The 11,260-nt window shown below is 42.6% G+C and overlaps 1 protein-coding gene across 1 annotated transcript; it reads left to right on the forward strand.

Annotated features, from left to right (window-relative positions):
• The first annotated feature begins 2,223 nt into the window (after positions 1–2,223).
• Positions 2,224–7,595, forward strand: rab5ab (RAB5A, member RAS oncogene family, b). The gene is made up of 6 exons (XM_069720397.1): positions 2,224–2,767; positions 3,426–3,577; positions 4,491–4,613; positions 4,844–4,937; positions 5,713–5,820; positions 6,184–7,595. Exons 1-6 carry the CDS (start codon positions 2,458–2,460, stop codon positions 6,198–6,200), a joined length of 804 nt encoding a protein of 267 aa, XP_069576498.1. The 5' UTR covers positions 2,224–2,457; the 3' UTR covers positions 6,201–7,595.
• The last annotated feature ends 3,665 nt before the right edge of the window (positions 7,596–11,260 follow it).

The raw sequence follows: 11,260 nt of genomic DNA on the forward strand, positions 1-11,260 counted from the left end.
CGGTGGTTAATGAGAAGCGTCTCAGAGCTACAGAGATGATGTTGTTGTTGTTGTTGTTGTTATTATTATTGTCAGCTTCATGTGGTTGATGGTGGTTTTTTTCCTGCAGTTCTCGATCACAGAAATCTTGTGACGTCACCCTGAAACCCAGACTCGGAAGTTTATTTTGTAGAGCACATTACAACAAGGCAATTTAAAGTGTTTCATATAAAAAAATAAACATTAAAAGCATCAAAACATAAAGCAAAAGAAAAGGACATTTTAAAATAAATTATAAAGTCACTAAAAACATTAAAAACTGATTTAAATCTGTGAAAATAAGATAAAAGTTAAAGCGCACGAGAGTTGCAGCTTTTTGGGACTTTTGTCAGAAAACAGAAAAGTAGACGAGATGACGGTTCATGAAGATTCATGAAGATTCATAAAGATTCATAAAGATTCATGAAGATTCATAAAGATTCATGAAGATTCATAAAGATTCGTGAAGATTCATAAAGATTCATGAAGATTCATGAAGATTCATAAAGATTCATGAAGATTCATAAAGATTCGTGAAGATTCATAAAGATTCATGAAGATTCATGAAGATTCGTAAAGATTCATGAAGATCCCGATCCTCCTTTTTTGAAAACAAGTCAGACACAATCCCGTTACGACGAAGGTGGTTTATCAGCTTGTTCTCTGTTAACTCCTGTTTTCTGCTTTCACATAAAGGGAGCAGCTGTTCACAAACCTTTGAGGAGCGTCCTGACAACAGAAACACATTTGTGTTTTTTAAACGAGGAGCAACGATTAATTTAAAAAAAAACTTTATTGAAGTTAAACACATACGTAGCTGCAGCAGGACGTGCTGGCAAAAAAAAAAAAAAATATCACTGGAGCCGAAGTCGAAAGACTTATAATATCACTATAAAGTGGGACAGTCTCACTCCTCAGAGGACTGTCTGACTGTCTCATTCCTCAGAGGACTGTCTGACCGTCTCATTCCTCAGAGGACTGTCTGACCGTCTCATTCCTCAGAGGACCGTCTCACTCCGCAGAGGACTGTCTGACCGTCTTCATTCCTCAGAGGACTGTCTCACTCCTCAGAGGACCGTCTCACTCCTCAGAGGACCGTCTGACCGTCTCATTCCTCAGAGGACTGTCTGACCGTCTCATTCCTCAGAGGACCGTCTCACTCAGAGGACTGTCTGACTGTCTCACTCCTCAGAGGACTGTTTGACCGTCTCACTCAGAGGGCCGTCTCACTCCTCAGAGGACTGTCTGACCGTCTCATTCCTCAGAGGACCGTCTCACTCCTCAGAGGACTGTCTGACTGTCTCACTCCTCAGAGGACCGTCTCACTCCTCAGAGGACTGTCTGACTGTCTCACTCCTCAGAGGACTGTCTCACTCCTCAGAGGACTGTCTGACTGTCTCACTCCTCAGAGGACCGTCTCACTCCTCAGAGGACCGTCTGACCGTCTCACTCCTCAGAGGACTGTCTGACCGTCTCATTCCTCAGAGGACTGTCTCACTCCTCAGAGGACTGTCTGACCGTCTCACTCCTCAGAGGACTGTCTGACTGTCTCATTCCTCAGAGGACTGTCTCACTCCTCAGAGGACTGTCTGACCGTCTCATTCCTCAGAGGACTGTCTCACTCCTCAGAGGACCGTCTCACTCCACTGAATCTTCACGATTGTTGATGACAATTTTCTGAGAGATCTGATCGGTCAGCAAGCGACACTTTTTACTTTCTCACGTTTCGATCCGACATCACCAACATAACCTGCCCCGGACCAGGTCAAGCCTCCAGCCTCGGTTACCACGGTGATCTAGGGAGCCAGTTTAAAAGAAAGAGACACCTTTGTGACCCTGCTTTAGTCTCAACATACCTCGCTAACCCACATAATCTCGCTTCGTCGTTCAGTTGGTCAACGTGTCATTTGTTAGTTGCAGGTCAGGTACTTTTGGACATTTGGAAACTCTTTTGTGAAGCACCAGGCACCAAAATAATGGGACGTCCTATCAGGCGGAAAATTGACTCGCTGTTTGCCAAACTGCAGTATGTTCTTTTTCTCTTTTTTTTTTGGTCAAACCTGTTATCACAACTCGTTACGATGCCAAGAAACCACCTACAGTTAAAGCTTCAAATAAACGTGCCGCCGGTAATGTGAAACTCTTGTTGTGTCAGTTTGTAGAGAACTAAAAGAAATATCTGTAAAACCGTACAAAACTAACCGGGAAAATAAATCCTGAAGTATTTCCCCACATGCCACAGAAAAGTTGCAGCAACCTGATCGTAACCATGCTCTGACTTCTTAGCTTTTTTGTTTTGTTTTGTTTTTTTAGTCGAGGATTTATGAAAGCTGGATTATACCAAGAATGTTGTCGAGCCGATAAGCAATTAGAAATACAACATTAATCGAGTTTGACAAATCAGAGTTTAGGAAAAAAAAGTAGTGAAGCAACAGCAAAATGATTAATGGAAATCATCAGGAAGTAAAGACGCCTTTTGATGACGCTTTTCTTTTTCTCGTCTCCAGCTCGGGTTTTATTTTCTGCAGGTTTATTTCGCAACACGCCGGCGATCCCGGGAGGAAGAGACCAGACTCGTGTGACATGGCAAGTAGAGGCGGCGCCACGCGACCCAACGGGCCCAACGCCGGCAACAAGATCTGCCAGTTCAAACTCGTGCTTTTAGGAGAGTCGGCGGTGGGGAAGTCGAGTCTCGTGCTTCGTTTCGTCAAGGGCCAGTTTCACGAATTCCAGGAGAGCACGATCGGAGGCAAGTGGTCACGGGGAGAGGGGGGGGGATGTGTGCTGATGCCGATTAATGAGCCTCAACTTGAAATACTTGCTCACGAAGGTTGCAGCTTCCTCCTCCTCCTCCTCCTCGTTTTGATTTACCCCTTAAAAACAAAAGTGTCCAAATGTCTGAACTGTAGAAATAATATAACTGAACTCCTGGACAGTCGCTCCTCGTTCCAGCCTTGTTATTTTATATAATCCTGCGCTCATTAATGAGGCCGATTGTACTTATGACTGGGAATCGGCCGGTCGAATCCGCCTCCGTTACATCAGCTCGTTTCAGTGAGTCACCGTTGGCTGTGAAATTGTTGATTTCACTGATTACGATTTTTTTTTTTTTTTCCCTCCATCTGTTCACACCAGATAATTAAGCAAGAAAAAGGCAAAAGGTGGAGTTAAAAGAGTTGTATCACAACACGGGTTATTTCGTGGCACATTTAAATCCTTTACAGAAGAACTTTTACAGCATTATACAGAGAAACCCAACAATTCAAAAAGTCCCACATAAGATAGGAAGAAAGAAAAAAAAAACACCCTCCCTTTGAACAGGAAGAAACCTCCGACATGTCGATACCAAACCTCGGTTGTCAATGTTGTTCCTCTGCTTTTTGCCCCACCCTCCCCCTCCCTTGCAGCTGCCTTCCTGACTCAGACGGTATGTTTGGACGACACGACGGTCAAGTTTGAAATCTGGGACACGGCCGGTCAGGAGCGCTACCACAGTCTGGCCCCCATGTACTACAGAGGCGCCCAGGCGGCCATCGTGGTCTATGACATCACAAATGAGGTGAGTCTCGGTCGTGTTGTCAAAAGATGAGGATATAGCCGGGGGGGGGGGGGTTCCTTCTTTAAAGCTCTTGGCAGCAGTCGAGCTAAAAACAGAACTTTTATTTTTATACCGTGACACATTAAATGATGAGTCTTACTCAACGACTCAGCAGTTTTGTCGTCAATCTTTAGGAAACACCATTTATGTACTCCAAAAAAAAAAGGGTTCCACATGAGGACAGTGAAGAAGTAATTTTGATTACAAAAGTCACTTCTTGCAATCGTTAACTTCCCACATATTAAACACGCAGTCCACTTTTCACACTTTTAGTTTCAGAGATATTCGGCAAACAAACGCGACTTAATTTGGTTGTCTTCGATTTATCGTATTATCTGAAAAGATACTCTGGGATTGCCTGTTGAGGAAGTATTTCTTTCTGTTAATCCTTTATTTTCCTCCCTTTTTTGTATTTACGTGCGTGGTTCGACAATGATATAAAAAAAAATGTATAAAAGTTAGTCACATAAGATGAGAGCAGAGTTTAATTTTAACTCCAAATCCAGTAGAAGTTTTGTTCCATTTTACTTTCCCCCCCCAAAAAAAAACAACCGTTTTATTTTGTGCACACTTCTAAAAATAATAATTGTTCAGATTTTTTTCAGATAGATCTGGGAAGTGAAGTACCAAAAAAACTCAGCTGCAGTTACTACTTATCACCAGAGGGGGCGCAGAAGAGAACAAAACAAATTGTATTTTCGGCCCTGTTCACACCTGGTATTAAAAATGCGTCACATGTGGACAGCTTTAAGATGCATATTATTGCCAGATGTAAACAGGAAGCTGTAGTTCAGTCCAACTCATTGTTATTTTCACTGACTGAGTACCCCCACCCCACCACCCACCACCAACTCCTCCCTGCTCTGTTTGCCAGGAGTCATTTGTACGGGCGAAGAACTGGGTTAAAGAGCTTCAGAGACAAGCCAGTCCAAACATCGTAATAGCCCTGGCCGGGAACAAGGCGGACCTCGCGAACAAGAGAGCGCTGGACTTCCAGGTTTCGTCTTCTTAAAAACTTCTTATCAATCAAAACTTTTAAGGAAGTGAACCTGAAGCGCAGGAATAATTATCAGATAAAGAGAGAATTCACTTCCTGCTCTGTTTAAAACCGAGTCTCAGAATTTAAACGTTGTTTGTCTGGTTCATTTATTTGATCTTTGTCCATTTAAACTGTGACATACTGCGACTTCTTCTGATTTCCCGGTGTTGGTTTTTAACTCCCGTTAGGATGCTCAGTCGTACGCAGACGACAACAGCTTGCTCTTCATGGAAACGTCAGCGAAGACCTCTATGAACGTGAATGAGATTTTCATGGCCATCGGTAAGTGTCTCCTCTTGTCCTTATTTCTCGAGAGCTCCTGCGTAGTGTGATGTTTTCCACTTCTTTCAACGCCTCCAGAGACTCACTGTTTTCCCACATTAGATATTACCTTCCTCTTAAGTCTGCATTTCAGTGCAGGTCGTGTAGTAATAAGCTACTATAAGATGTTGAAAGGCAGTCACCTTTATATATATACGTATATATATATATATATATATATATATATAAAAAGGTGTTAACAGTGTGGTCAATACACAGTTCGTCCACCAGAGGGCGCCAGCAAGCTTTTCAACTGTAAAAATGTCTACTGTAGTTCAGCCGCTGTTGTTGACAGTTTGAGTGTTTGATTGACAGCTCTCTCAACTCTCCTGTGAGGCAGCAACCAGAGAGATTGTCTTTGTTGGTTTAATTTGTTATCATAATTATCGCAAAGTGATTTATGACAAAGTCTTTTTCTTTAAAAAGCAACTTTTACCCCCGTTTCATAAATCTAAAAATAAAATGAAAACACAGAGACACCAGAGGAGGACGTAAATATCAACGCAAACACTGTTAAACTGTAGTTTTACTGCTAAAGACTCGGTTTCACATCGGGGACTGGAAAAACAAAACGTTCTCCGGAAAAACAAAACAACTTCTAATGACTCTTCAGAACCAGAAGTGAGCGTACACGACGTGAATCTTTTAAAAAATAAATGTAGGATGCAATCGCTCGTCTCGAGCTCCTCTGATGTGCGGTTGACCTCTGACCTCGTATCTCCCGTCACCCCCGCAGCGAAGAAGCTACCGAAGAACGAGCCTCAAGCCGCCGGCGCCAGCAGCGGGCGGAACCGGGGGGTGGACCTGACGGAGACGGCTCAGCCCACCAGCCGCCCCTGCTGCAGTAACTAACCCAGCTCTTCCTCCTGCACATCCATCCCCCTCCTCCTCACACACACACACACACACACACACACACCCTCCTCCTTCCTCCTCTCAACCGAACAACATCTGGACATCGGGCTCCTCGGGTCCCTGACGTCAACCCCTCCACCTTCAGCCCCCCCCCCCCTGGAATAGCTTAAAAAGACTCTGTATAGCTGCATTTCTAATACCTTTATTTTGTTGATGTTCTTTTTCTTTTTTTACTTTTTTTTTTTAAGAAGTGTATATCAGTATAATGGATGCATGTATCACTACAACGCCTAAAAAAAAGAAAAGAAAAGGAAAACAACACATTTTTATCTTTTTTTTTTTTTGTTTTCAGTTGGAAGACTGAACTAAAACTCCGTTCATGAAAACGAAGAATGAGGAAAAAAAAAAAACACCCTCCGTGATCGCCTGTGAGTTTTTCGGAAAAAGTGGTCCCGCTGACGAGAAGGCGTTCGCCTCATCGGGTCGACCGGATGTTGCCTGTGATAGCCTGTTGTATGTTGCGGGTTGACTTTTTGTTTTTGTTTTTGTTTTTTTTTTGCTCACAATCAGAAGAAAAGAAAACTAAATTTGTTCCCAATAATCCCGAGACGCCCGGCTCCTCAGACGAGCGACCCCAAACTGCTCCCCTATCTCACATCTGTTACCCGAGAAGACGAGTTCATCCTCCGGTCGGGGGGAGGGGAGAAAAACAAAACCGCAGAAAATAAAATTTTGCTGAGTTTTGGAATAAAATAAAGGAAGAAGAGAAGAAAACAAACGGCCTCGACGCACTTCTTATAAGCTCCTCGTGAAGCGACGCGGCCGCACGTCGTCCCGAAAGTCTTCACGTTGCGGGGGAACGTCAGCAAACATCCACCTTCAGTCCCGTTTTTAAATCCCGACGTGGAAAATACAAAAAAAACCAAAAAAAACAACAGGAAACGTGAAGACTCTGCAACATCCAGTTTTTTTCCCGTCTTTTTCGAAGAAGACGCGACGAGTTTTCTTTGTTGAAACTCTCGGCTTTGTGAATCCGCAGTTGTTTCTGTTCAGGCCAGTAAGTCGACCTGCATCACTGAGTTTGTTAGAATAGATTTCAGACGGCACACAAAACAAGAACATTTGGAACGACGACCCATTTTCACAAGTCTGGAGAAAAAAAAACCCCAAACATATATATACTCTAATGTTGTTCTAAGGTGCAATGTTGTCTTCTTCTTCTTCCTTTTAGTACAGCTTGCAGAGCTCACCAGGAAAATTCAATCTAGAGATTCCGAACAATTGTACAGTTCAATATAGGTCTTCGTTTTTATTTCCTTTTCTTATTTTTTTTTTCTTTTTGAATTTTCATTCTCGACCTTGTCACAAATTGGTCAAATGTTAAAGCAGTGGTGGTCTTTTTAGGTATATGTAGTGTTATTAACAAAACAAAACAAAAAATCCCTCTGGTGTCTTGTTACTTTTTTTCTTTTCTCAGAAATGGTCCATTTGGTCGTGTTCGAAAGGAACTTTTATTGCATTGCACAGTGTTGATCATGTTTTAATTATTGATGACTGCCCCCCCCCCCTTTCGATTTTCTATGACGGGACTGTATTTGGACTTGCTAACCTACACGGCTATAAGCGGGTAGCGTCATTAACCTAACCGGCGGTCTCTCTCTTTACAGCTCAATGAATTTTAATGATGTAAAAACAGCATTACTAGTGATGGGCTGATCAGTTTTGAGTGTCTGAATACAAAACTTAATAAATTCAATAAAGAGGTGTCTTGTACGCGTTTTTTCACTGTGAATATGTCTGGAAGTTTTGAAGTAATGTGAAACGACGTCGTGCTTTTATGTTAATTATTGAATGAGCTCTCGTTGGACCTTCAAGGTTCTCTTCAGCATTGTGAGCTAAGATGCTGATCTGATCTTTAGCGCGTTATCGTTGAAGTTACTGTGTTTTTGATGAGATCTAAAGACGAAACCCACGTCAGCAACGATTGGGAGGGGACATTTTTTTTGTTGGTTTTAACAGGAAGAAACCTGGAGCAGCTGTGAGGAGCAGAGAGGGAAAAGAACAGCATAGAGGGACGATGAAGGATTAACGCTGGGCGGGTTTGTTGGAGTCTGAAACTGGAGATCAGAAACAGACACCTGCGAGAAAGGTGAGAGGAGACGAGCAGGAGATGAAAGTACAGGAGGACACAAAGGGCCTTATGGATGCATAGTGAACGAAAGAGAGGAGCCCAGTGCATCATGGGAGGTCCTCCAGGCCTACAGATGAGTTCCATTGCATTTCACACTGCGAGCCTCACGGGGGTGCTAGATGTAAAAGTTTGGATCAGCACAATCGGTTGGTTTCATCCTCTCGTGATGCAACAATTTTCTGCAATTCGCTGATTTCTATTTAAATTTCTATGAATATCTTTCCACAAAACAATTTCTATATATATATTTTTTTTTTCATAACATTTGAAAATGAAAGACAAAACTAACAGAAGTCTGCAGCAGAGAGGCAGCGATGTTTGTGATTTCTACGCTCACTAGAACGGCTGAAACTCTCTCGGCTCAATCCTGCAATTTATTTAATTCCACTCCGTAGCGTTGTTGTGTTCGCCTCCTCGTCGTAACATCATCCAAACTAAAAAAAAACAATCTGTAGCAGAAGAGTCTTTTTTTTTTAAAATGTCTACCCTTAACTCCACAAACCACCTTTTTTTTTTTTTTTTTTTCTTCCAATTTCTCACTCGAGCTGCGTCGTCGGTCCGAGGTCCGCCGTGCTTCAGCAGACTTCCATCTTCCGCCTCCTCTCTCGGCTCGAGTCCATCGCCGCCACTTCATGAAGTCCGCACCAGACGAGTGTTTCTTGAACTCTCGAACCGGCCTGATCACATGTTTGGCCAAGACTCAAAAAAATAAAAATCTGCCGCTCTCGCAAACTCATTAACAGCTTGTTCATCCGGCGGCGCCCACACACGCCACTGGAGGCAAGAGGCGGTTAGTCAGAGCGAGGGGTCGCGAGGCTGCTCGGCACCGGGATAAATGACCAATTAAACCCGTGGTTACAGTGGCTGAAACCTCTTATAGCCTTGATGATTTCAATAAATCAGACAGCGCGGGGGTAAAAGGCTGATTAACCCCGAGTTGCATAACACTCGTATGTGGTGAATTGATGTCATTTTTGCCATAAAAAGAGGAAACTGGCTGAATCCTGCAGCTTAAATAGCCGAGGAGCAGCGGGCACAGGTGATACTCATAATCACTGATGGACTTCCTGCTTTCTACCTAATAAGGGAAAGACGGCCCAAACAGGAAGTCAAGGACGTCAATTCAAGTTACCAAAGCCACACCATGATTCATATTGAAACGGTCAACATATTTCCAACTACAGTCCCCAAAGCTAAAGTATCCATTAATTGGACCACTATAAAGGCCCAATTTGCCACCATATTAAAGCAATAAAGCTGCAACAGGCTCCCTAATAGAATTTATTGCTGAGCCCACCGGGAGAAACTCCAGTTAAAACTGAGCCACAAATAATTGGGTTAGCACCGCGTCCCTACTTCATCACAGCCCGACTCGAGGGAAGGACAAAGAGGAGAGGACAGGATATTCTATTTGAACTGAAGATTTATCAACCCAAACAAAAGTAGCGTTTAGTGAAGTATAGTACAGTGAACAAAGAAAATAAATATAAAAGGTAACCCGAACCTCGACAACAAACACTAATGCCCAGAGACAAACAGAGCCGGCTGGATTCTGCAGCTTATATAGCCGAGGAGCAGCAAGCCCAGGTGATTCGCATAATCACTGAGGGACTTCCTGCTCAAGTCAAGAGGGCTGTCACAAGGATCACCTGGAAAAATATTGGTCATCATCTCCCCTTTCTATTCGTAAATTATGGCATTGCATTTAGAGGAATGTGACATGTGGTCATATTGACCTTTAACCACCGAAATGTAATCAGTTTGTCCTTCAGTCCGAGTGAACATTCGTGCCAAATCTTACGAAATTCCTTCAAGGCGATCTTGAGATGTTTGAGTTCACAAGACTGGGATGGACGGACAGAATGGATGTGAAGTTTCAGCGACGACCTTTTGACCTTTGACCGCCAAAATCTAATCAGTTCGTCCTTGAGTTCAAGTGAACATTTGTACCAAATTTAAAGAAATGACTTCAAGGCTATCCTGAGATATCGTGTTCTGGAGATTTGCAGGGACGGACCAACAGAAAGCAAAATGCCGATCTGCTGTTGCCGTCGTGGAGACGTAATAAGACCTTTTTACTTTTGGTGCTAACAGGATTAAAAGTTATTAGTTCACATGAAACATTTCTTATATAAAAACACCGAGGTGTGAGTTATCCTCTATTTTTACCCCGTGAGTACCAGAAAGAGAACTTGAAGAATTCGAGTGTGTCAACATAACTCATGACCTGGAAAAATAAAACCTCAAAAACGTTTGTTTTTCGCATCATATCTTCATCAGCAGACGGAAAACGCTCAGAAAAAAAAAGGGACATAAATTCGATGACAGCTGGACAAAGTCCATCAGGTGATGAGGCTGTTGATCTGCTGATATGATGAAAATACACATGGCAGCGACTGAAGGAACCTCGTGCTGAGGCGGTTTTCTCGTTTGTGGTTTCCAACGGCACAAATGAACTGAACATAATCACCATGACAATCTATGTGGATCAATAGCACGAGAAGAAAAGTATTTTTTTCAATCACTTTTGTGTGTGTACTTCCAGCAAATATGTTTTAATATTTAAACTGACCCTTTAAAATCCTGAATTTTGCAGATAACTATTGAATTATTGGACTATTTTACACAAGATAGGATAATAATCATAAAGATGAAAAAGAAATGTCTTTACTGAAAGTTCTTTTTTTACTGAAAGTTTTTTTTGTGAAAAGTTTGCTATGTATTCCAACAATTTTTTTTAATGTCGAGAAACACCATCAACCAGAGGCACAAGGCTGCTTTCTTTTTTCTTTTTTTTTGCATAACTCCGATGGCATTTTAGTGTCATCGCAGTGGAGCCAGAAAAGCTTCAGACAAATGTTGGATCCTCTGAGTCACTGTCACATTCTGCTTTACTGGCAGAGCGGCCCATAAACTTTGTCCAGAAAGTAAAATCACAGCCCTTTTAAGAAAAGTTCAAACATTAAACCAATGCCGACCGCAGTTCACAATTATAATCTTTCCACTGGGAGATTCTAGTTCCTGATGTTTCCCGCTGTCAATCAGGACGACCTGGAAATGTAATTTCTGCCCGGTGAAATAACCTGGTTCATCGGGAAGAATTAAAACCTTCTTCCTCTGTGGATGAATTATCATGGAGCAGTTAGTTAGTGGGTGTCTGAGCTGTTGCTTTGACAGGGGACCTTTAAAGTCACGCAGAAACTATCTCCGGTGTTCATGAGGAAAGGAAGTTTGGAAA

This window comes from Brachyistius frenatus, unplaced genomic scaffold (assembly GCF_029030835.1).
Source record: "Brachyistius frenatus isolate BFR_SWC_R1_liver_20210118 unplaced genomic scaffold, ASM2903083v1 Contig_239, whole genome shotgun sequence".
In the NCBI taxonomy this organism is placed as follows: domain Eukaryota; kingdom Metazoa; phylum Chordata; class Actinopteri; family Embiotocidae; genus Brachyistius; species Brachyistius frenatus.

Bases quoted from the DNA above. Each gene is read 5' to 3' on its own strand.
- rab5ab (XM_069720397.1), top strand. From the start codon at position 2,458: ATGATTAATGGAAATCATCAGGAAGTAAAGACGCCTTTTGATGACGCT. The intron at 2,768-3,425 runs GCAAGTGGTCAC...CCTCCCTTGCAG, and splicing joins CCAGGAGAGCACGATCGGAG to CTGCCTTCCTGACTCAGACG. The intron at 4,938-5,712 runs GTAAGTGTCTCC...TCACCCCCGCAG, and splicing joins TGAGATTTTCATGGCCATCG to CGAAGAAGCTACCGAAGAAC.